The sequence below is a fragment of the Rhincodon typus genome, chromosome 26, assembly GCF_021869965.1.
Source record: "Rhincodon typus isolate 14 chromosome 26, sRhiTyp1.1, whole genome shotgun sequence".
Classification (NCBI taxonomy): Eukaryota; Metazoa; Chordata; class Chondrichthyes; order Orectolobiformes; family Rhincodontidae; genus Rhincodon; species Rhincodon typus.
In genome coordinates, this window is record NC_063357.1 from 36,346,329 (window position 1) to 36,369,705 (window position 23,377).

Here is a 23,377-nt window from a genome sequence, read left to right on the forward strand (position 1 = left end):
CACAATGAACTTACAAGTAGAGACCCCTTCTCTGAGGTTTGAGTGTCTGTTGGATTGTTATTGAATTATTATTTCTGATGTTTGTAGTGAGATTTTTCAAATAGCGCTTGAATGCTGTAATAATGATGTTTTGCTTTTGTGGAAAAGTATTTTGCATTCTTTTGTTAAAAGTATATTGGTAGCTTCTTATGAATATGTTCAGCGACTAATAACCACCATGGTAAACAAAGAGCAAAAGTAAAACTTGAGGCCTATCAGTGAAGGTTTCACTCTGGGATTTCGCTTGTCCTGTATTACCATTAGTTCTTCCTTAAATTTTTTTCCTTGCGTGTGGCCTTTGCTAGGTAGGCCCACTTTTATTGCCTAACTTTGATGTGGAGAAGGCTGTGTGGAGCTGCTACCTTTTGAAGGGCTGCTGTCCTGGGTGTGGGGGTATACCCTCAGTGCAGTTAGGAAGGGACTTCCAGGATTCTGTCTGGCAACAGTGAAGGAATGGCAATGTCATTCCAAGTCAGGGAGATGTGAGGTTTGGAGAATTTGTAGGTGGTAGTGTTCCCATGCATTTGCTGCCCTTCCCTTCTGGGTAACGGAGATGCTGGCAAAGGAGCTTTGGTGACTTGCTGTGCATCTTGTAAATGGTACACACTGTGCGTCAGTGGCGGAGGGAGTGAATGTTGAAGGTGCTAGTCATACAGACAGCTTTATCCTGGATGGTGTCAAGCTTCTTGAGTGTTAAAGCTGCACCCATCTAGGCAAATGGGAAGTATTCCATAACACTCCTGCCTTTTGTCTAGGAGACAGGACATGAGTTAGTTGCTGCATGATTCCTAGCCTCTGACCTGCTCTTGTAGCCACATTACTTGTATAGTGAGTCCAGTTCCCTTTCTGAGCAATGGTAAATGCCAGGATGTCAACAATGGAGGATTCAGAAATGGTAACGGCATGGAATGTCAAGACATAGAATATAACTATGTTGTTGGAGATGGTGATTGTCCACCAGTTGTGTGGTGCAAATATTACTTGCCTGGATATTGTCCAGGTCTTGATGCATTCAGACATGGACTGCATGGTGCTGAACATTGTGTAATCATCAGCAAACGTCCCCACTTTCTGACCTTATGATGGCACGTTAATTAATAAAGTAGTTGAAGATGATGGCATCTTGGACTCTACCCTGAGGAACTCCCACAGAGATAGATGTCTGATGTTGAGACGATTGATCTCCAACAATAACTATGATCTCCCTTGTGCTAGGTATGACTTCAGCCTGCAAAAAGGTTTCCCCCCCCACCTCAGCCCAACCACCAATTCCCATTGACTCCAGTTTTTCTGGGACTCCTTCATGCCCCTTGTCAAATGCTGCCTTGATATCAAGAGCAGTCCCTCTCACCTCACCTCTGGAATTCAGTTGTTTTGTCCATGTTTTAGACCAAGCTGTAATCAGGTCAGGAGCTGAGTGGCCCTGGCAGAACCCAAACCATCATAACAAGTATGAATATTTAAATAATTGTTGAATATGTCTTCTCTCATTTTTAGTTCTCCTCTCCCAGAAGAGTACCTTTATTGCTTGTGTTGCTTTTTTGAATGGCTTTATTAACTTAAGTCTAATTTATTAACTTTATTAACACTGTCTGTGCTGCTTGTGGACCTTTTGTTGCTGCATCCTATTGGGACACTCATTATCAAAGCAGCATGTGACCTCTTTATTCTTCCAGCTGCTGTTTCTCTCATCAATTTTATCATGTTGTAAGACAGTTATGTGTAAAATTATGTTTCTGTACTTTGAGCAATGTTTCTACTCGGAGGCCTCAACATCTTTTGAAAGATTTTGGGTTCATTCCTGCGCAAAACAGACGGAGAAATTTGTCTAAATCACTTCCCAGCAAGCACCGGGGGCGGGGTACATTTCCCAGCATGCCGCAGCATTAGCATGTGTCCCGTGAAGCAAACCCACAGCAAGTGACAGTCCCAAGAAAGTGGAATACACACAAAAGTCTGAGAGAGGGAAAAATACTTGGAGCCATATTTTCCCTCTGAGCATTGGCTGTCAGGCAGAAATGTAGGTCAAAAGCCCACACTGTGGAAATCGTACACTCTCACTGGGACTTCTCCTAGGGCAGACAATTTCTGCAACTAGCCAATTGAGGACTGTGTGCACATTCTTGACGATAAAGCTAAGTGAGGGTAAGGGTGCTTCCAAATGGATGGGGCAGGAAATCCCCTTCTGCACCCGCCCAGAAGGAGAATCATTCATAGGATCACACAGCACAGAAACAGGCCCTTCAGGCCAACTTGTCTATGCTGACCAGGTTTCCCAAACTGAACTAGTCCCATTTGCCTACATTAGATCCATATCCCTCTTTAACCTTTCCTATTCATGTACCTGTCCAAATGTCTTTTAAATCTTGTAAATGCACCTGCATCTACCACTTCTTCTGGCTGTTCATTACACATATACCCCACCCTCTGTGTGAAAAGATTGCCCCCTCAGGTGCCTTTTAAATCTTGCCCCTCTCACCCTAAACCTATGCCCACTAGTTTTGGACTCCCCTACCCTGGGGAAAAGAAGGAATGATTTTATTGTCCCATGTATTTTACAATGACAAAAACAATAAAATATAGCAAAAAGCTTTTCTGCAGTTGCCACAATCCAGTGCTATTTTGAATAGTTTTAAGAATTAGAAAAAGAAAGATATAGCTTAACAAGACCTTTTCTTTACTCAGAGAGTAGTAAGGGCATGGAATGCCCTGCCTGCAAAAGTAGTAGACTCGCCAACTTTAAGGGCATTTAAATGGTCATTGGATAAACATATGGATGATAATGGAATAGTTTAGGTTAGATGGGCTTCAGATTGGTTTCACAGGTCGGCGCAACATCGAGGGCTGAAGGGCCTGTACTGCGCTGTAATGTTCTATGTTCTATGTTCTTTGCTATTCACTTTATCTATGCCCCTCATGATTTTATAAACCTCTCTAAGGTCACCCCTCCATCTCCGCTTTAGTGAAAACAATCCCAGCCTATTCAGCTTCTCCCTATAATTCAAACCCTCCTGTTCAGGCAACAGCCTTGTAAATAGTTTCTGCACCCTTTCCAGTTTAACAACATCCTTCTTCTAGCACGGCAACCAGAATTGTATGCCGTCCTCCAAAAGTGGCCTCACCAATATCTTGTACAAATAGAACCTGACGCCCCAACTCCTACAGTCAATGCTCTGATCAAAAAACAGTAATATTTAGAACTGGAAATACTGAATGTATTGGACCTCCATTTTGAAGTACGTAAGATGAGTTGCACCAGTATGTGTCATTTGTCAGTTTTACTGGGCTTTTCCTCTGGTCGGGTCAGCCGGCAGAGATTTTAGAATCTTTTCCAGTGAGAGTCCAACCAACCCCAGCAATTGAACTGGACCCCACTGACAATGGGGACCTGAGGGCTGACTGGAAACTTGCAATGGCTGCACTTAATTGGCCATAAGTGTCACTTAGCGAGCTACCTGCACAACATTCACCCTCAACAAACCCCCCCGACCATCCCATCTTCACCAAACCTCCCCAATGACTGGGAAAGGGTCAGGAATTAGCGTGGTTGGCAACTGGAATATAATTAGCACCAACTTGCCTCCAGAACTCTGCCTCAACTGGTGCTAAAAACCAAGGCCTCTGAATTTGTGATAACAAGGTGTAGAGCTGGATGAACACCGCAGGCCAAGCAGCATCAGAGGAGCAGGAAAGCTGATGTTTCGCGTCAGAAAATGAAGAAGGGTCTCGACCTTTCCTGCTCCTCTGATGCTGCTTGGCCTGCTGTGTTCATCCAGCTCTACACCTTGTTATCTCAGATTCTGTAGCATCGGCAGTTCCTACTGCCTCTGAATTTGTCTTTCCTTTGGAATTCAAACAAAAATTATCGAGGGGAAATTTTGAACCTTTTTGTTGGCAAATCTTTAGGGAAAGAAATCTGCCATCCTTACCCAGTCTGGTCTACATGTGACTCCAGGCCCACAGCAAAGTGGTTGACACTTAACAATTGGGGATGGGCAATAAATGCTGCCTAGCCAGTGATGCCCACGTCCTATGAATGAATAAGACTAAAGGTTTATTGACAGTGAGAAGAAGAGGGTTTATGCAGTAAAATGGTAAAAGATCCCTTGGCCTTTATAGACAGCTATCGACTTTCAGTTCATTGGGAAATGGTTCATCGATTTGCTGATTGACTGTCCAACCAGTTCTGATGAAAATTACCCCAGAGAGTCTGAAAATAGCATCTGCATTGCATTCACAGACACATAGCTGTAAAAGACAGAAGGAGGCCATTCAGCCCATTATCCAGTCAAAGCCTTCTTCATTCTATAGGAGAACAGTCTCCAGTCTCTCCACACAGCATCCATGTTGTTAATGTTTGAATTAAGAGCCCCTGGTGTTGGACATAATATATTAGCATGGATAGAGGATTGGCTAACTGATAAAGGAGGCCTTCTCAGGATGGCAACCTGTAACTAGTGGAGTGCCACCGATCTGACATAGATGCTGCCAGACCTGCTGAGTTTCTCCAGAATTCTCTCTGCATGTTTGTGATGAGAATAGGCAGCTGTTACTAAAACCGCACAAGGCACTGGTCAGGCTACAACTGGAATACTGTTTGGATTTTATTGTCTAACGAAAGATGTGCTGGTATTGGTGACAATCCAGGGCAGGTTCTCTCAGTTGCTTCTGGAAGTGAAGGAATTGTCTTATTAGGAGATGATGTGTAGGTTGAGGTTGTACTCATTGGAGTTTAGAAGAATGAGTGGAGACTTTATTGAAAGATTCTTGGGAGACTTTGCAGAGTAGATGCTGAGAGTTTGTTTCCCCTTGTGGGAGAGTCTTGGAGCAGAGGGCATAATATGGGGTTGCCCATTTCAGACAGAAATGAGCATTTTGTTTTTCTGAGGGTAGTCAGTCTGTGGAATTCCATTGAGGCTGGATCACGATATATATTCAAGACTGTAATAGACAGCTTTAATCAATAAGGAACTTCAGGTTTTTGACAATAAGGCAGGAAATAGTTGAGGATTATGAGATCAAATATGATCTCATTGAATGGCAGAGAAGACTTCATGAGCCAAACAGCCTAATTCTGCTCCTACATGTTATGGTCTCACAGGCTTTCTTTTTGTTCCTTTCACTCATGGGATTTGAGTGTCCTTTTGTTGCAAAGCCCATTTAGAGTCATACAGCACGGAAACAGACCCTTCGGTCCAATTTGTTCACACCGACCAGATATCCTAAATTGATCCCAATTGTCAGCATTTGCCCCATATCCCTCTAAACCCTTCCTATTCATGTACCCTTCCAGATGCCTTTTAAATGTTGTAATTGTACCAGCCTCCACCACTTCCTCTGGCAGCTCAGTCCATACATACACCACTCTGTGTGAAAAGGTTACCCATTGGGACCCTTTTAAATCTTTCCCCTCTCACCTTAAACCTATGCCCTCTAGTTTTGGACTGCCATATCCTGGGAAAAAGACCTTGGCTTTTCACCCTATCCATGCCCCTCATGATTTTATAAACCTCTGTAAGGTTACCCCTCGGCCTCTGCTCCGGGGAAAATAGCCCCATGCTCTTCAGCCTCTCCCTACAGTTGAAACCCTCCAACCCTGATAACATCCTTGTAAATCTTTTGTGAACACTTTCAAGTTTAACAACATCCTTCCTGTAGCAGGGAGACCAGAATTGCATGCAGTAGTACAAAAGTAGCCTAACCAATGCCCTATACAGCCACAACATGACCTCCCAACTCCTATGCTCAATGCACTGACCAATAAATGCAAGCAAGCTTTCACTACCCTGCCTATCTGCAACTCCACTTTCAAGGAAGTATGCATCTGCACCCCCAGGTTAACTTTGTTCAGCAACACTCCCCAGGACACTACCATTAAGTATATAAATCCTGCCCTGCTTTGCCTTTCCAAAATGCAACACCTCACATTTATCTGAATTAAACTCCATCTGCCACTTGTCGGCCCACTGGCCCATCTGATCAAGGTCTCAAACCTAACTGCCCTTGAGAGGGTGGTGAGCTATCTTGAACCATGTATTCCATGTGGTGTAGGTACACCCACAGTCCTGTTAGGACCCAGTAACAGTAAAGGAATGGAACTGTCGTTCCACATCAAGATATCGGGTCACTTTTAGAGTCATAGAGTCATAGAGTCATACAGCACGATAAAAGACCCTTCGGTCCAACCAGTCCATGCCGACCACAATCCCAAACTAAATTAGTCCCACCTGCCTGCACTTGGCCCATATCGCTCCAAAGATTTCTAATTCATGAACTTATCCAAATGTGTTTTAAATGTTGTGACTATACCCACATCCACCACTTCCTCTGGAAGTTCATTCCGCAAGTGAACCACTCTGTGTACAAAAAAAATTGCCTCCATGTCTTTTTTTTTTAATCTTTATCCTCTCACCTTAAAAATATGCCCCCTAGTCTTGAAATCCCCCACCCTAGGGAAAAGACTTTTGCTATTCACCTTATGTATTCCCATCATGATTTTATAAACTTCTATAAGGTCACCCCTCAACCTTCTACGCTCCAGTGAAAAAAGTCCCAGCCTATCCAGCCCTTCCTTATAACTCAAACTGTCCATTCCTGGCAACATCCTAGTAAATCTCTTCTGAGCCCTCTCCAGCTTAATAATATCCTTCTTATAACAGGGAGACCAGAACTGGACACAGTACTCCAGAAAAGATCTTATCCATGTTCTGTACGATCTCAACATAACGTTAACATTAGAGGAACCTAAGGTGCTGAAGTTGCCATGCATCTGCTGCCCTTGTCCTTCTAGGTAGTAATAGTTATGGGCTTGAAATGTTGCTGTCAGAGGACCTTTGATGAGTTGCTGCATTGCATCTTGCCTGTAGTTGAGTTGGGGAATGTTGATGGTGGTGGATGGGGTGTTTATTAACCGAGCTTTCTCCGTGCGGTTTTGGAGCTACACCCATCCAGGCAAGTAGAGAGGATTCCATCACACTCCTGACTTGTGCCTTGTCGATGCTGGAGAGGTTTTAGGGAGGGGGAAGGTGAATTATCCGGCCCAGAATTCCCAGCCTCTTGTAGCCACAGTATTTATATGGCTGGTTAAGTTGAGTTTTCTATTCAATGGTAACCTCCAGGATGGTGATGATGAGGTTTCAGAGATAGAAATGCTGTTAAATGTCAAGGGAGCTTGTTCAGATTCTGTCTTGCTGGAGATGGTCATTACTTGGCATTTCTATGTTACTTGTCATTTTATCAGCCCAAGCCTGGATAGTGTCCAGCTCTTGCTGCATATTGACAGAGATGACTACTTATGAGCTGTGCTATAGCTGACGAGCTATAACTGCAGCTAGTGATTCAGTAAAGCGAAAATTGAAGACAGGCACATGAAAAATGACTCAAGTAGCACAAAGACAAGATACTGTTTGTGCTGAAAATTGAAATAAAATGGAAACTGCTGGAAATAATTGGCGGCACGGCTGAGACAAAAGCAACGTTAAAGTTTTTCAGGTTGGTGATCAGAACTCCATACGAGTAGCAATGGTTTATAGATACCTTTCTCTTTATTTGATTTTATTCTTTCTTGCGTTTTCATTGTAATTTGCAGTATCATCTGTGGCATGTTAATAATAATCTAAACAATCTGTCCCTCATTAGGTGTTCATTAACTCTGTGGGCTAATTAATTTAAAACAATAAAACACACTATAAGTTATGAAGCAGACATTGAGGCAACCTAATTGATTTCTGCGTGTATAACTTTTAGACACAGTAGACTAACTGTCAGGCAGAGTTGTAACATTGTACATATCCAGCACACAGAATCTTTAAAGATAATCTCTCTTAAAGTAAGGTATACACACAATATTCCCCTCCTCATACAACAGTCTCCCTCTCCTAACTTGTAATAACATTGAAGTTTCCTGGTGGTTTACTGATATTCTTTAAAATGGGAGTTGGACTGACTTGCCAAGATCACATGCTTATGGTATAAACTGTTGAAAGTAATGAGTGAGAAGCTTCCTTATTCTTTGTCTTTTGAGAAGTACCAGCACTACAATTTAAAATAAATAGCTGGAAAGTTTCTGCTGAGGGGAGAAGTTGACAGTTCTTCAGTGTCCACATTATTTGTCCCTCAACTAAAACTGATGATCTGACCTTTACTTTGTTGCTGTTTGTGGCACTTCGCTGTGAGTAAATTGGCTGCTGCTTTTCCCAAATTGCAACAGTGACTACACCCCCAAAATGCTGGCCTGCAGTGATAGTGCCCCTACTTCTGAGCTAGCAGACCCAGGTTCAAGTCCCACCTGCTCCAGAGCTGTGTGTCATAGCATGTCGATTAAAAAATATCCATCCCCAAAGTATTTGGTTTGGGACTATCTGAGATAAAAGATGGTATAGAAAGGCAAGTCTTTGTGTTTAACTATAAATACGTGCTCATGGCTTAATATTCCTATCACCAAATCTATTCAAATGACAACAATGCAACCAGGAGTCTAATTGTAATAGCATTTAACATGGTACTATCGTATGTGTTTGCCAGTTGCATTCCCTGGGCTGCTCTGAAATATCAACAAGAATCCCAAGCAAATTTCTGTGTCATGCTTGTTCACAAAATAAGATATAAGTTAAGAAAAGGAGTGACAAATCACATTGGACATCCATGGACTGGGGAAACTGTGAAACTCAGTGTTATTAATTGATGAGACAATTAAGTAACATACAAACTGTCAACAGCAATGTGATGAAGGAAAGACTGAAGCAGTTAAACCACTTGTGAAGTACTATCGCTTCTTTCAGCCAACATTTTGAATTCCATTCAATTAAAGTTTTGCCATATGCAAGTCATTTATAATAGAGCATTTCCAAACAATCCTACCTTGATTTAATTCATTCATGGGATGAGGGCATTGCTGGCTAGGCCACTGTTTATTGTCCATCCCTAATTGCCCAGAGAGCAGTTAAGAGTCAGTCACATTGCTGTTGGTCTGGTGTCACATGTAGGCCAGACCGGGTAAGGATGGCAGTTTCCCTCCCTAGAGGACATTAGTGAACCAGATGGGTTTTTCCGTTAATGGATTCATCATTAGGCTCTTAATTACATTTTGTTGAATTCAAACTCTGCCATCTGCTATGGCAGGATTCAAACGTGAGTCTCTGGATTAATAGTCTAATGATAACACCACTAGGCCATCACCGCCCCTTATCCCACGTTGATCCCTGGAAAACATTTCCTTATGACAGACCTAAACTTGTACATTCCTGAAGCTCAGAGCTCCAATCAAAATTACATGTCTGAAGGCTGTCTTATTGGTTTGAATTTTGTTGACCTGTAAATGCTGTGATTCTTCCTGATATTTTATAATCTCTGACAATGTTTGGAAGTCCCTTCCTTTTGTCTTGCATTTGGCGGCCGGGTTAAGGACCATTACTAATCCAAATGTTCCCACAGAGGATGCCAGGACTTTTTTGGAAATCAGAGAGGTCTTCCCAATCTAGAGCTACGCTTAGCTAATTAGAAATTGGCCCAAAACAGAAACAGAAATTGCTGGAGAAACTCAGCAGGTGTGGCAGCACCTATTGGAAGAAAACAGAGTTAATGTTTTGGGACCAGCGACCCTTCTTCAGAAGTGATCTCACTAAGGAAAGAGTGGTGTTTATTTTGATGACAGGGGTTTTGGTGGTTGGGGGCAGGAGGGGGGAGGAAGTGAGCAGCTAAGTGAGGATGGAGCCCAGAGAGGGACAGAGAGAAGAAAAAAGTTGGGCAGATCAAGCGATTGTTGATCGTATTCTGGGGAAGGTGAAAAGATAGATAGGTGATGATGGGGACAATAAGTGAGTGAGAATAGGTTGGCTGTGCTAAAAGCAATATGTGATGATGGGACCTGAGGTGTGGAGGAGTCTGGGTAAAAGACATGGAAGGAGGTTTTCTGGCTCTAATATTATTGAATTTGATATTGAGTCATAGAATCCCTACAGTGCAGAAGGTTTGGCCCATCGAGTCTGCAGTGACTGTCCGAAGAGCATCCCACCCTATCCCTGTAACCCTGCCCATTTTATTCTTGCCATGGTTATTCCACCCAGCCTGCACATCCCTGGACACTATGGGGTGATTGAAGCATGGCCAATCCCCCTAATCTGCACATCTTCAGACTGTGGGAGGAAACCAGTGGAAACCCATACAGGCACAGGGGTGGCATGGTGGCTCAGTGGTTAGCATTGCTGCATCAGAGCACAGGGACTTGGGTTGTGTGGAGTTTGCACATTGTCCCCGTGTCTTTCTTCCCACATGTACACATTAGGTGGATTGGCCATGCTAAATTGTCCCATAGTGGCCAGGGGTGTGTAGGTTAGATGTGTTAGCCATGGGAAATATTGGATGGGGGATGGGCTGTGTGTGATTCCCTTCGGAGGGTCAGTGTGGACCTGTTGGGCCAAATGGCCTGTTTCCACACTATAGGGACTCTGTGGTATGATTCTATGAGACAGTTGCCTGAGGCTGGAATTGAACCCGGGTCCCTGGTGCTGAGAGGCAGCAGTGTTAACCACTGAGCCACTGTGGCAGCTGTGCTAACCATCTGTAGTCCTGAAAGCTGCAGGGTCCCCAAGCGGAAAATAAGATGCTGTTCCTTCAGTTTGTGCTGAACCTCACTGGGGTACCACAGCACGCCTGAGCCAGAAATATTGGCCAGGGAGCATTGTGGTGTGTTGCAGTGACAGGCACCTGGAACCTTGGAGTCATTTTTATGGACAGTGTAGGTGTTCTGCAAAATGGTCATCCAATTTGTATTTTATCTCCCCAGTGTAGAACTTATATTGTGAATAGTGAAACAGTAGACTATCCATCTCCATATTTACCCTCCTTATTGATGACTTCAGGGGTGAGATCATGGAGATTCCTTCTGGGTATTAAATTGCTTGAGTGTTGCGAAGCAGAATTTTCTTTCACAGTCTATGGATTTTGACTTTCTGCTTGTTTCCAGCCTTCTCTAGACACTAACCTCTTTGTGATCTCTTGCGTTCTGCAGTGCACAGCGCTCTCAAAGTTAAACACTGAAGTGGCCTGTATTGCTGTTCATGAGGAAACCATCTTTGTTCTGGGAACAGAGAAAGGAAAATTGTTTTTAAATGCCAGGAGGGAACTGCAAAAAGAATTTGTCAAATATTGCAGTAAGTTTACACCACTTGGTTACTGCACTCTGGGACTACTTGATCTATTCTGCAAGCTTCTAATACTGACTTTAAAGGCTGAATGTTGTGCTTTATTTTTGTACTGATATTTCCATCGCTTTGATGTTCCATTGCAATGCTTGAGCACCTAACACCGTCTGAGCCTTCAGAGAAGTAATGAGGGAGTGCTGTGAGTGCTTAGAGGTGCCGCGTTTGGGGAAAATGTTATGCCAAGGCCCTACTGCCTCGGAGTGGACATACAAGGTCCCAGTGCACCTTTCAAAGAAACACAAGGCAGTGCTTATGGTGCCTTTGACATCATTTCATCCATCAAAAAATATTAGCAACTGTAGATCATTTTATTACTGTTTCTGGGACCTTGCTCTGTGCAAATTAATCACCCATGTGCCTATATACCAACAGTGACCAATGCAGTACGGCAAACTTTATTTTAACTGGCTCTTTGATAAACCAGCAAAATGTACCTCAAACACCACTATCTACAGCAATGCTGAGTATTTATGCTGTAAATAGAGTATAACAATGATGTGTACAACCCCTGCATTATGTTCCTATTACTTAATGTGTGTTTTTACAATGATTTTAGGAAGTCTGTTGATGTTTTTACATAGATTTTTCAGGAATGTTGAGCCTTTGCTTGGTCAGGGTTTACTGTGGTTATGTTATCTCTTGATTACCCAGAATATTTGATTAACCGGCACCCTGCTGATCCATAGGTGCCAGTTAATAAAACATTTGCTGTACTTCGCTGGTTGTGTTGGGTTTTGGAACATCTTGGGGCTTTATCCCAAACTGTGTCCTTTCTTATTGAGGATCTCACAAGGATTTTTTGTACTGATTATGACGTCTCCTCAGAGACAAAGGGGGAGCAGTTAATGCTTCATTTACTTTATGTAAAGGATTTAATTGGATGCCCAGACTATTATGGTGTCCATTTTTATAAATAGTCCCAGGCAAACACCCAAACTCTGAATTGTTACTGAATCCTTTGGGGTGAGATTGGAATAGTATCCAAATCCTGAGCCCAGAATGGTCATGAGGCACCATTCCTGGATCCAGATGGGAGCAAAGAGCAAATTATTAAAACATTATGAGTTACAGTCTGGGACTACTTTCCCCATCTGCCCACTCAGGTGAGATAGAGGAAGCCAAATTCACGTTTTGTTCAGGGGTAGGAGACAATCCTGCTCAATGAGGAGGTGAAAAACAAGGGAATATTAATTAAAAACCGAAAGAATTGCAGATACTGTAAATCAGAAACAAAAACAGCAATTGCTGGAAAAGCTGAGCAGGCCTCTCAGCGTCTGAGGAAGGGTCACTCGTCCCGAAACATTAACTCTGATTTCTCTCCACAGACGCTGGCAGACCTGTTGACCTTTTCCAGCAATTGCTGTTTTTGTTTGTGGAGGAAATATTAATGCTACCCTCAGGGCAGTGCTGTGTGGGGTCAGCTGTGGGCTGTTGAATCCAATGCCCGAATTGCTCCAGATAGCTTTTTGGCTCAGGACCGAATTAAACAGAACTTGGGGTACAAATCATCTGCCTCTTCTTTCAATGTGAGCATTTGTTCTGCGTCCTTGGGCCGGGGGAGGTGGCCCTGGGTCTTCCTCCAATATGTGGTTTAAATATCTTTAAACACACAATAAGGTTAACACTCATTCCAGCCATAGGCTTAAAAGATTGATCTATAAGTTCTTCCTCCCTTATTTTAATGGATGCACTGACCCTGTTTAAAATGAGAGAGTTTGAGCCTCCAACTAATATAGCAGCCAGTTATAGTTCAGGCCACATTTCTGCACTGAGAACTACATTGTGGATTTTGCATGGTCACCTTACATTGATCTATGAGCTAAATCTCAGTCCCTCCCTCTCTCTCTCCAGCAGCCAACTGGAACGCACACCTCCGGGAGATGGAGATGTTGAAAATGGTGACAGACAATGGCCGGAATGTTCAAAGGGATTCGCTGGATCCCATGGCTGATGTTTTTGTCCTGCGCAAAATGGTGGAACAAGTCTTTGCTGTACTTTACAGTGAGTGTGTGGAGTTTGGGCAATTACATATTTGGAGGAGCGGCCGTACTAGTTTTTGATGGGGTTTCAGGTATACACAAATTAGAGTACACAGCATGAACCCTGTGGCAGGCGTGTGCCAGGGCGCTGCTCCGCTGGCACTCCCTTGCACTGCTGGGGGCACAGTTCCACGCGAGTTCCCTGGCTCTGGTGGCCTACTGTTCTGGACCCACTGCTGGGTGTAATTCATTTTAAGGCCATAAGGTCTAATTCTTGTAGGTTTAAAAACTGTCATCATTTAATCAGGAAAAACTTACTGATGCAGAATTACGTAAATACTAGGCCGTCAGTCATCTTTTTTTTTTACTAAGCATCATTTTACTATTTCCAGCACGATTGTTGAAATATGTGGTATATGACAACATCACTGTGAGACTAAAGGAAGTGTGTTTGCTGTGAAGTAATGTGGGACAATGTCAAGAATTACAACCTGTCTGGGGTTGGTTTGGATTTTCTAAATCATTAATGATGAAAACCCGTGTTGGTTTCAGGTGAGGCACTGGAAAAGTCTTCAATTGTCCCCGTGCCTTATGAGAAAATCTTGAAGGATCCGCCTTCTGTCGTGGTGCATGGGTTGCCTGAGGGGGTCAGCTTCAAGCGGCCGTCCGAGTACGAAGCCCACACTCTGAAGAGAATTCTGGAGCGGAGTAACCGAATCCGATTTATTCTGAAAAGGTATTTGCCCATGAAATGTATTGTTAGACGAGACTGAGAGAGAGAAGGCTGACTCACTCGCACACTCAGAGGCTGAGCGAGGCAGTATTTTTTTCCATTCCACTCCATCACCCGTTCGAACAAACTTGATATCAAATAAAGGACAATCAGAATGTAGTGAAGGAACAACACGTGCATCTCTGCAGCGTCCCAAAGAGCTTTATGGTTAATGAAGTACTTTCCAAGTTACACACTGTTTGTTTGTAACATAGGAGATGTGCCCACAAATAGCAATGTAACAATAATTCAAAATCTGTGTTAGGGTGTTGGTTGTAGACAAAATATTGGCAAGGACACTGGTAGAAAACCCACCTGCTCTTCTTTGATCGGAGCCAAGGCATTTTTTTTTTGGGACAAGACCTCAGTACCATGTCCTATCAAAGTGCAGTACCTCTGCCAGTGCCACACACACTCATTGCGGTGTTTAAGTGTCAGTCTGGTGATTCTGCTCAAGTCTCTGTCACACAACTCTGACTCAGAAGTGAGAGGGCTGCCACTGAGCCAAAATTAATCTGTGATGTAAATGCTTGTAGATTTGTAGCTTTACACACTCCTGTCTTTTGATGGTGAGATTGTGAGCTTGAAAGTTGTGATATTCGAACACTTTTGAGTTCTTCCAAATTGTACACTGCCCTCCTCAAATCCAGGGAGTCCCAGTTGTGAGACGCCCCTTATCTGCAGTTCCTCAATCTCAATATGTAGGAGCTCCAGTCCGAGTCCCACTGAATGTACAGCGAATGTATATGTTTTAAAGTTTAAAACTGAATTGTCACTGAAGCTCAATGATCTTTTCGTTTTCCTATCCCCGTACCTGTCGGTCTTCTCCAGGTCGTTTGATGAGGATCTCCAGGAGGTGAGGACCCATGTGGACCGGGATCGGGAAATCCAGCCTGGGAAAAGCACTTGTGATTTTAATCGGGAGAGTCCGGTGACTAAAGTATCCAATCAGGACACAAGCAATGGACGGACACCACCACAATTCCTTTATGACCTCCCAGGATCCAGGATTCCATTGGATTCAAACCAAGAACTTTTGACTATGAGATCTATGACAAACCTTAATCACGGCCTTTCACCCACCGGAGCCTCAATTATGATGGACTCGAATAAGCTCACCCCTGCTCGAGATTGTGCTGATGATACTGGTAAAAGCCTTTTATATTCAAACCAGAGGCACTTCGCTTAAAGAAAAAGGCAGTAAAAGTGCTGAGGGATTGTTATGTGCAGATTGCACAGTGTCAGGAGATCTATAAAGTCTCTTTTGTTCCCCTGGATCTCCTCCCAAACAGCTAGAACATAATTAGTGTAGCTAATCCACCGAATCCTAACAATGTCCCTCACTCTCCTCCGCAAACATGGAGTCATACGTCGGCCTATAGAGTCTGCACTGACAAAACTACTCTAAATGTACACTAGTCCCCTCAGTCCTCATCCAGATACCTTTTATTAAAGTTGTGAGGTTTCTTGCCTCAACTACACTCCCAGGCAGTGCATTCCAGATTCCCATCATCGTCTGAATGGGGGGAAAGAAATTTCCACTCATTCCCTTTAAACCTCCTGCCTTTCAGCTTAAAACTATGTCCCCTTCAAGTAGAAGGAACAGCTGCTTTCTATTCATTCTGTCCATGCCCCTCCTAGTCTTGTACACCTCTATCTGCTCTAAAGAAAACAACCTGAGCTTATCCAGCCTCTCTCCATTACTGAACTGCTCCATCCAGGTAACATCCTGGTGAATCTCCTCTGCACCCCCTCCAGTGCAATCACATCCTTCCTATAATGCAGTAACCAGATCTGCACATAGTACTCCAGCTGTGGCCTAGCCAAAGTTGTTTTTTGTACAATTCCAACCTGACTTCCCTGCTTTCGTAATCTATGCTATAACTGATAAAAGCAGGTAATGGACTCCTATGCCTTCTTAATGACCCCTATTAATCTGTTTTGCCACCTTTTTAGGATCTGTGGACAAGCTTCCTAGGGTCCTGAGTATGCACTTATCTTGTTAGTTTTTCCAAAGTACCTCACCTTAGACTTATCAGGGTTAAATTCCCCACTGATCTGCCGATCTGACCAATCTGTTCATCTCCACCTGTAACCTAACATCCCCCACCTCCGGGTCAACCACCCTGCCCGTCTTTGAGTCATCCACAAACATATTTATCATTCCCCACCCCTCAACATTTTCTTCGATAGTGTTTACAATATATCATGAACAATAAGGGACCCAGCACTGATCCCTGTGGTATGCCACTGGACACAGGCCCCCAGTCACTCAAACAGCCTTTTACCACAACCCTCTGTCTTCTGTTACTAAGCCAATTTTGCATCTAACTTGCCAAGTTACCCTAGATCCCATGTGCTTTTACGTTCTTTATCAGTCTCCCACGTGGGGCCCTGTCAAAGCTTTTGCTGAAATCTGTATAAACTACATCTACCGCACTGCCCTCATCTACACACTGGTCACCCCCTTGGAAAATTTCAATCAAATTTGTTAAACGTGACCTCCCTCTGACAAAGCCATGCTGACAATCCATGATCACACCTTGCACTCCAAGTGGAGATTAATTCTGTCCTTCAGAAATGTTCTCCAATAGTTTCTCTCTGGCCTATAATTCCCTGGTTTATCTCTACCAGCTTCCCCTGTGGTCAGGGCCCTGTAATTTCCTCCCTCCTCTCCCACAGCAGCCTGTGATATGAATCTTCCAGTTTGTCTAGTTTTAAGCTCGCCCCCCAAAGCCTCCATACCTCTTTACTCCCTACGTCAATCTGCTCAAGAGCCTCACAGCCGTTCTTCCTGAACTCTGTATCTACGTTTTTCTCCCGAGTAAAGACAAATGTGAAGGACTCATTTAACATTTTACCAATGTCCACTGGCTCCATGCACAGATTGCCCTCTTGGTAGCCAGTAGGCCCTTTTTATTTCCTGGTTATCTTCCCCTTGATATACTTGTGGAATGTCTTTGGGATTCTCCCTGATCTTACCAGCAAGTGTTTTTTCATCTCCCTTCTTTGTTCTCCTAATTGCTTTCTTAAGTTTTCCTTCTTAACTTTTTCCTGCACTTTCTACACTTCACTGGGACCTCTGTTGATTTGCTGTCTTTGTACCTGTTAAAAGCTCCTCTTTTCCGTCTTATCTAGTCTTGAATATTCCTTGACACCCAGGGTTCTCTGGACTTGTGCTCCTACGTTTCAGTTTCAAATTGGGCCTGTACTCTCACATTTGAATGCCCCCTCCACTGTCCTATTTTGGATTTACCCAGAAGTTGTTACTAGTCTACTTTGGCCAGATCCTGACCTTGTTTTAATGAAATCTGCCTTCCCCCAATCCAGAACCCTTTATGCAGACCATGTTTTACCTTTTCCGTAACAAACTAATAACTGTATGGTGTTGTAGTCATTGTCACAAAAATGGTCTCCCACTGCCACCTTGAGCACGTATCTAGCTTCACCCCCCAGAATTAGTTCCAGCCCTGCACCGTCCCTTATCGGACTTTCTGCATGTTGATATAAAAAGCTCTCCTGAATACATTTTAAGAATTCAGCTTCTTTTAAACCCTTTCACACTATGACTATCCCAATTAATGTTGGGAAAGTTGAAATCTTCTAATAGAATTATTTTACACACCTTAATGAATTGTCTATATATCTGCTCCTCTGCTGCCCGCTGTTTGTTTGGGGTCTACAGTACATGCCAAGCAATGTGACTGCTCTTCCTAGCATTTCTCCAGCTCCCACTTCAGCCTCCCTTGAGTTGGATTAGGCGGTTGGATTAGGCAATTTACATACAATTTGCCTGATGTACATGATATAGGATGGCCAAGGCATCCCACAGGTAGCTTAAGCCAGGGAACTACCTCCTTCATTCAAATTGAAGAGAACTTTGTTCTGGTTTAGGAATGGGCGACACAATGGGTCACAGTGCCAGGGACCCGGGTTCAATTTCAGCTTCAGGTGTGGAGCTTGCACATTCTCCCCATGTCATGTGGGTTTCCTCCAGGTGCTCCGGTTTCCTCCTACAGTCCAAAGATTAAGTTAAGTGGATTGGCCATGCTAAATTACCCCATAGTCTCCAGGGATGTGCAGGCTCGGAATCATAGAATCCCTACAGTGTGGAAACAAGCCATTTGGCCCATCAAGTCCACACTGCCCCTCCGAAGAGCATCCCACCCAGACCCATCCTTCTTTTCCTTTCCCTGTAACCCTGCATTTACCATGTCCAATCCACCTAACCTAACCTAACCATCCCTGATCACTATGGGTAATTTAGCATGGCCAATCCACGTCACCTGCAAATCTTTGGACTGTGGGAGGAAACCGGCGCACCCGGAGGAAACCCACACAGACACGGGAAGAACGTGCAAACTCCACACAGGCAGTTGGCCGAGGGTGGAATCAAACCCGGGTCCCTAGCGCTGTGAAGCAGCAGTGCTAACCACTGAACCAACATGCCGCCCTTAGGTGGGTTAGTCATGGTAAAACGTGGGGTTACATGGCTAGGTTGTGCAAGCTCGATGGGCCAGATGGCATCTTTCCGCACTGTAGGGATTCTGTGATGCTGTGATTCTAACTAAGTTGAGAATGACAGAGCCAATTAGACTCAGGAATTAAATCCAACTCAGACTCAGTGCCTTTTCCCACCGATTTATGTCCCTCTGCTACAGACATGGGTTCGATTCCACCCTCGGGTGACTATCTGTGCGGGGTGTGCACATTCACCCTGTGCCTGTTTGGGTTTCCTCCAGGTGCTCTAGGTACCTCCCTGATTTGTTGTGGTTGCTGACAGGGACTGGTGTAGGGGGTGCAGTTTGTGATTGTCTTTGCTGGCATTAAAAGCCTTGTGCCACGGGGCGCCCCGAGCAAAGGTGTAAACTTGAATTTTGTCTGGGGCGGCGTTGATAAGAGTCTGTTTCACATCTTGCACCACTCAGAAAATGCCAAACTGGGTGTTTGACAAGACAACATACCTGGTGCAGGCAGCTGACCAGTCTGTGAATGCTTTAAAGAGAAGCAAAAAACTTGCAAAATATTCAACAATTATCAGGTAAATGGCTGTACGCACAGGTACAATTTTCTCATTTGCAACCCCAAATCTAACATCCTCTGATTGAACCATCTTTCCATTTTTTTTTTTGTTGTTGTTGTCGCCCATTTGATCCTTATTGCCAGCGATGTGGTCTAGACCTACACACCAGCTCCATTCCACAGCTAGCATTTAAAAGGCTCAGGGGCAAAGCCTGTTCTGTTTTGGCAGTAACATCCTGTGGTTGTGGGATATTAATTGAAAACCTGCCAGCACTGAAGGACGGAATTCAAAGCTTTGCAAAATGTTAAGGAGGAGATTGTGCCATTTAGTGGGATTTTGAGGGTATCCTGCCATATCAATGTTTGATTATTTTCTGCAGTAATGGTTCACATTTGATAGATAATTATTTGAACAGCCTTGGCATTTTCAGTACAGTCGCTGTAGAATACTCTGTGTGATGCTTCCATTCTGATGCCTTGTACTTTGTAGTTAAGGAATAGAAATGACTTTGCCTTGTTTGTTAAAGTACGACACTATGTTAACTCCCAGCCCCTGCCCCAGCGGTTTACTAGATAAGTACAGCGCCAGGCAAAATTCTGATCTTTCGAGACAGGCTGCAGGTGCAGGAGCCTGCCACTATGACCCACCCGTCTTTCCACCCTGGTATATCCGAGTAGGCATCAACAGGGCTCCCTGGCACTTGCTTGTGCCCGTTCTCAGCTGGGCTACGGATGGTGTGTAGTGTGCGACGCAAGCCAGAGTTTGAAGCAAAAACTCTACTCCTGCTGTTGAAGAAATGGACCAGTTCATTGGCTAAATTTTAAAGATGACCTCAGTAAGTCAAGAAAGGAAGAACGTGCTTTGATATTTCACTGTTTATATCCTCAGGATGTTCCAGAGCATTTCATAAACCAATGAGCTACTCTACTGGATGGTCAGTAACTGCTGCTGTTGTTGCTGTACTGCAGCCAGTTTGTGCACTGCATGGTTCTGATAATATCAGCAACTGTGTTCTCCCTCTTGAAAATATTCAGCAAGGATTTATGCGGCCTGACGTACTGGGAGAGCATCATGTTCTTCAGTACCTGCCATGGGATCTCTAACCTCCCTGAGTCAATTCAGCTTGACAGTGCACTATTCCTCCAATACGGCATTGAAATGCCAGTCCTGATTGGCACTTGGCATTTCCTCCACCACTAAAATTGTGCTGGAAACTCCGCAGTTATTTTGATAACACATTTGAACCGGGTTTCTGCTGATCTCCGCTGAGGTTATGGCAGCAATGTTTCGAGGGTGTGATCAATGATCTGGAATACGTAACAGGGCCTCAACCACCAATCTTCTGAGGCGAGACAGCTATCAATCATCCTGGATGGAAATCTAAAGGAAGTTTGCTTTGGGTGAATCTTGGTTGAGGGGACCTGCCCATATCCCTTGTCATAACTCACCTGACCTGTGTGGTAAAGTAGTGTTGGCCTTAGATCACAGTCTCATTCAGGTCCAGTGTATCCTGCTGTTTGACAAAAGCCATGTCTTTAAACTACCAGAGAATGTGGTCTTCACAAGATCATTCACAACAAAATTGTGATCACCCATCATTAGGGAGGTTCTTACGTTGCAGAAAACAAATATATTTAATTTACTGTGAAGAAAAATGTAAATTGAAGCCATGAGGATGGATAATTGAGAGTTTACAGCAGCATAAGATAACAAATTGTCACTACTGCAGAAATACCAAAGCTACCCTCTCATTGTTTAAGTGACCAGTGCTGGAGAGGTAAATCAATAGTAATTATTGTTCAAAATCAAAACCAGTGCAGATTAACAGTTGGTTTGTAAAGCTTTGTTAGTGGTTTATCTAACTCCGGATTCTTGTCAAAACACAAATTACTGAGTAAGTGCTTAACAGAAAGCTTTCTTTTAAAAAATCCCTGTTATATCAGCACTGCAGCACAGTGGCTCAGTGGTTAGCACTGCTGCCTCACAGCGCCAAGGGTCCTGGATTTGATTCAACCCTCGGGTGACTGTCTGTGTGGAGTTTGCACGTTCTCCCCGAGTCTGCATAGGTTTCCTCCCGCAGTCCAAAGATGTGCAGTTTAGGTGGATTGCCCAGAGTGTCTAAGGTGGGAAATGCAGGGATAGGGTACGGGGTGGGTTTGGGTGGGACGCTCTTCAGAGGGTCACTGTGGCCTCAATGGGCCGAATGACCTGCTTCCACACTGTATGATCAATATATTGCATGCGTCTCCGTTTAAGATTTGCATGGAACAGTGCAGTACTCCATGGTTATTGTATGCGGGAAAGCCAAAATGTAGGTCCTGTCAGAATGACTTGTGGGAATGATTTATGAATTGGCCTCCCGAGGGTTGTGTAAATGTGCCGTGATGTGCCAGTTTTTTTTTTTAGCTGTTGTATATTTTGGAGTGAGAGAAGTAATTGAGAATTTTATTTGAGATGTGGGTGAGGCTTTTGTGGCTTTGCTTGTTGTGAGTGAGAGGGAATGTCTTTGTTGTAGCAGGCCACAACAGGGAACTGGCATCGATGACTCCCACAACAGTGCCACTAGCGAGCGGAGGTCTCAACTGAAAGTGTCATGTCATGACCTTTTTGAAGTGACAGAGCTGGCATTACCGTCACATAATGAGCTTTACCAATACCGCAAAGCCAAAATAATTGTGATAACGGGAAATGGGCTTGACAAATAGGAAATCTTCAGAACCTTTTGTTATTCTCCTGTGGAGGTGCACACAAGGGATCAAGACGAGAGTTGAATAAAGAAGTTAACTGGACCAAGGCATGTAGATTTAATTTAATTTTCATTTTGAATTTGTACACCTTGTTCTTATTTTAGATTTCCATTTTTTAACTCCTGTGTCAATGGAAATTCCCGTTGTAATCTGTCACTTTTTAATAACAGCTTCCCTCCAGGGGTGCTGTTGTAGTTGCTATTATAAAGTGGGGCTTAGGAATCTATTATTGAGGCAATGTTGTCAGGAAATACATATGGATGCAAGATGGTTGTGATTAACACATTATACCAATCAGACGTGTACAGAAGAGTAAAAGTGTGCACACATTAGCAGCATTGAGTCATAGAGCTGTACAACATGGAAACAGATGCCTTGGTTCAACTTGGCATAGACAACCAGATATCCTAAACTGATCTAGTCCCATTTTCCAGCATTTGGCCCATATCCCTCTAACCCCTACCTATTCATGTACCTGTCCAGATGCCTTTTTAAATGTTGTAATTGTACCAGCCTCCACCACTTCCTCTGGCAGCTCATCGCATACACGCACCACCCACTGCATGAAAAAGTTGCCCCTTAGGTTCTCTTTTCAATTTTTCCCCTCTCAAACAATCTTTTTCTCACCATCGACAGTGTGAATAGTAGAGAGTACTTGACAAAATGTGTCTTATGTTCCTGCTCAAGTTTTCGTTCTGTTTAACCTAGGATGACTTCTGACAGCTGCTGTATATGAAAGGGTTAATACTGAGGCATGCCATTAGCACAGCCCACCTGCATGATGCCATATGGATCGTGGGCAAAACAGCCTATGATCTTATAGGGGTGCGACCTAGCATCGGGTCCTCCTCAAAGTTTCTCTAACAATGTCTTACCTATCAAAGTAACTAGTTGCTAGCTTGTAATACACTATTTATTGTTCAATACAAGAAACTCTTCTAATTAAACAGACGGTGGTTTCCCTCTAACCAGTTAGACCTTGAGGCTCGCTACAGTTAAAGAGGATTGTAGCAGGAAACCATCATAAGAGCAGCAGCTCAGACAGCGCTGTGAGCTGGCATGGTTGTACAACAGGAGCCAAGCTTCTCATGGTTCAGACTGTGTTTCTCTTTCTCAGGCTAGAGGATCAAATGTCCCATTGGCCTTTAAACCACCTTCAATGCATTATTAATGTTTGACATTTCCTTTGACTGGGAGTCCCATTTCCACGTTAAATGAGACACAGTTGGAAGATATTCACATCAGAAGGAATCTTCCTGGCTTAACTAGCACATTAAAGCTGGCTTCAAATTGAAAGCAAAGCCATTTCCCAGTTGTCAGATACGCTGGAGCTGGGAGGCCAACTTAGAGCTGCCTCACCCTGAGCTTTTACATTTAAACAGAGCATCTTGTATCTATTTATATTCCTACACAGTGAATCTGTATCTAACTGCACGGAGCTCTATTCATCCATACATAATCATAACACGTATTAATGGGAAAACAGGGAGAATACATTTGTACATAGACTGTTTATATGGATCATTTAGGATGATCCATGGCACTGCACCAAAGCGAGGGGCAGGGTTGCTGCCGGCCGCGGCGAGAGCGAGGGTCGGGGTCGCCCCCTGCCGGCC

The 23,377-nt window shown here is 43.8% G+C and overlaps 1 protein-coding gene across 1 annotated transcript in view; it reads left to right on the forward strand.

Moving 5' to 3' along the window:
• gtf2ird1 (GTF2I repeat domain containing 1) overlaps positions 1-23,377 on the forward strand; it is a 176,767-nt gene that overhangs the window by 37,953 nt on the left and 115,437 nt on the right. The window contains exons 5-8 of the mRNA XM_048612388.1: positions 11,048-11,189; positions 13,092-13,241; positions 13,772-13,955; positions 14,823-15,139. Coding sequence (XP_048468345.1) covers positions 11,048-11,189; positions 13,092-13,241; positions 13,772-13,955; positions 14,823-15,139 — 793 coding nt within the window. The remainder of the gene's footprint in view (positions 1-11,047; positions 11,190-13,091; positions 13,242-13,771; positions 13,956-14,822; positions 15,140-23,377) is intronic.